This window comes from Pseudomyrmex gracilis, unplaced genomic scaffold (genome assembly GCF_002006095.1).
Source record: "Pseudomyrmex gracilis isolate BER0280 unplaced genomic scaffold, ASM200609v1 scaffold_2194, whole genome shotgun sequence".
Taxonomy (NCBI): Eukaryota; Metazoa; Arthropoda; class Insecta; order Hymenoptera; family Formicidae; genus Pseudomyrmex; species Pseudomyrmex gracilis.
Window position 1 is genome coordinate 15299 of NW_018022778.1, and position 2933 is coordinate 18231.

A 2933-nucleotide genomic window follows, 5' to 3' on the forward strand; every position below is an offset into this window, starting at 1 on the left:
GTAATTGTTGGACATCCTATATATGAATATGTGTTCTGCGTGTGTTTGGGCACATGTTTGTTTATACGCTTTTGTAGTTGTATCTTGAAAGGTCGTTTCATAGAAAATGCCTCTATGTTCGTGAAGAATATCTTTTTGATCATTATTTGGCCGAATTTGCATTTAAGAAAACGTTCGATTTTGATGAACGATTGGACGCTTGTTTTGAAATAATGTCTGTAACAGACATTATTTTTTATCTCACGTACATTTTGTTCGTGTTTCAAGCGTGTAGGCAGGGGGGCTGCGCCCCCCCGCAGGGTGAGTGGCTTCTCCCTTCCTCCTGCTCCCTCCTCGAAAATCAAGTCGTTATTTTGTGGAAAATAACGACTTGATTGGATGAAAAAGGATGTCCTAATCATTGTGGAAATTTTGCGAGAGGGAATGCAGAAAGAAGAGTTTAGGTTAGGGTTAGGTTAGGTTTTTAAGGGAGGGTGCAGGGGGAGCACAGCCCCCCTGCCTACACGCTTGAAATACGAACGAAATGTACGTGGAACCGAAAAATAAGAATTAATTCATGAAATTTCTTCCTTTCATAACTTCTAAACAAACAACAACCGCGGCCTAAAACCTTCATATTATTACTCGGGACAATGACCTTGACAACATATGTAAAAATTATTGAAATCGGAGGTGGCTCTCCTATTCTGCATAATTACCAATTTTACAGTGTGAGATACATGCCCCGTACTGCAGCGCTTGCATTTAGCGCGAGTATGAGTTGTACTAAACTTTTATCTAGTGAGCTAACCTCAGCATTTTTTTCATGTATTTTTGCCACTTTTGCATATTATTTGTTACTAATACATGTGTTATATTTGGCAGGGACGACAAATATATGTTGATAAATGTTTATTGAAATAGTACATCTGTTGATATGTTTAACATAAAGAATAGGAAAAAGAACTGATAAAAACCAAAGTATCTATATCTTATTACATGAAAACTAAAGGTGTCGCCACCTAATGCCTTCTACAATCACAGGCGCCAGCCATTTGAACACAAACGACATAGTATAACATCCTCCCTTTTTTCTTTACCTAAAATACATATTTAAATTAAAACATTACAAAGTCCTTAAACCTATTAGGAATCTTCTTTTCCCTCTTTGGTCTCATATCCCTGACAGAGTCTTTTTGAGTGGAAACGTCAGCGTTCCTTATAGCTGGTGTTTCGTCTATCGCGGCTGTATATTGTCGAGGATCGTGTAATAACTCCTCGTGTACGGTATTACTATTATTGGTGGGTTTTATGGGTTTACTNTTCTCTTGTTGTGTCTGTATATCGATATCCAAATGACGTTTACCCGAATTATTTTCCTCTTGAACCATGGGACCGCTGTAGGGTTGTATATGTACTAGACTTCGCCTATATCTAGCACCATCGACATTGATGAGATAGTCCCGGTCGCTAAACTTATGTTCAACAATTCCTTTATCCCACAAGTTATCACGATTTAGTTGTAATTGTACAGCAACTGGTTGTCCGATTACAAGGTTTGGTAATTCTTTTGTCTTGAAATCATAATAAAACTTACTTCTTCTACGATTATGCTCTATTGTTTCAGGTACCTGTTGTATAACTTTGGGTAATAACGTTGTTAATGNTGCTGGAATTCCTGTTCTGGTTCGGCGTGAAAAAATTCTTTGGGATGGACTAGACGATACTTTATTTGGAGTGTTTCTCCAGTGAAGTAACATAAACCAAAGATCTTCACCGTTGTCTTCAGACTTCCGTATCATCTTCTTTGCAATTTTAACTGCAGCCTCCGCTTTGCCATTGGCCTGTTGGTGGTTTGGGGCGGACGTTGTGAGGTCAAATCCCCACTTCGAACTAAGTTTCTTCATAAGTTTGTTTTCAAAATTGGTACCGTTGTCACTGCATATTCGGAGGGGAACNCCGTGTCGACTGAAATTTCGTTTACATACTTCAACTACTGATTCTGCTGACATATCTGGTAGTATGTCTAACTCAAAATAATCCGAGTAGTGGTCAACTGTGACTAAAAACTTGCACTTCCTTCCTCCAAATCTGGCAAAAAATACATCCATAGATACAAACTGAAACGGATACAACGGAATTTCATGTGATTGCATGGGTGGATTTTGTTGTGAATTTTTAAATTTCATACAAGTTTCACAGGTTTGTATCATTTGTTGAATCTGGCTAGACATACCAGGCCAGAAAATTGTGTCTCTTGCAAGCTTCAATGTAGTTTCAATTCCTGTATGCGCCACATGCACTCGATGTAGCATTGTCTTCCTGAGTTGTGTAGGAATTACAATCCTATCACTTCTAAATACTAGACCTCCCTGAGTCGATAATTCATCTTTATATTGAAAAAACACCTTACAATTGTCTTCTACATCCTGTATGTACTTGGGCCATCCTCTGACAATATAAGTTATCAATTGCTGGAGAGTAACATCCGCTTCTGTTTCCTTCTTTATATGTTCTATCCGTTCCGGTGTTATCTGTAGAGATTTTGTGATACTTATTTTTTGAATTATATAGCTGAGTCTGCTATCTTTCGTTATAGTAAATACGTTTTTTTCCTGTATTTTTTCTTCTTCGACGTAAGTTCGTCTGGGCGTTGCTCTGGATAGTGTGTCTGCTACGACATTTTCTTTACCTTTCACGAATGTGACTTCTAAGTTGTATCTTTGAAGAGCCATCAGCATGAGTTGAAGTCTTTTTGGTGCTTTTAGAAGAGCTTTCTTGAAAATGTTAATNAACGGCTTGTGATCTGTTTTGATTATCGCCTTCCGACTACCCGCAATAATTTGGTCGAATCTAAAACATCCAAAAACAATGGCTAATAGCTCTTTCTCTATTTGCGCGTAATTCTTTTCAGTTTTTGTCAATGTTCTTGAAGCATAACCGATTACTCGATC

General features: G+C 38.0%; 1 protein-coding gene across 1 annotated transcript; it reads right to left on the bottom strand.

Moving 5' to 3' along the window:
* Nucleotides 1–1097: 1097 nt before the first annotated feature.
* Nucleotides 1098–2832, bottom strand: LOC109862694 (uncharacterized protein K02A2.6-like; the record flags this gene model as incomplete). The annotated part of the gene is made up of 1 exon (XM_020442808.1): nt 1098–2832. A coding segment is annotated over one exon (1735 nt), but the record flags the coding sequence as incomplete, so codon positions are not given.
* Nucleotides 2833–2933: the final 101 nt, after the last annotated feature.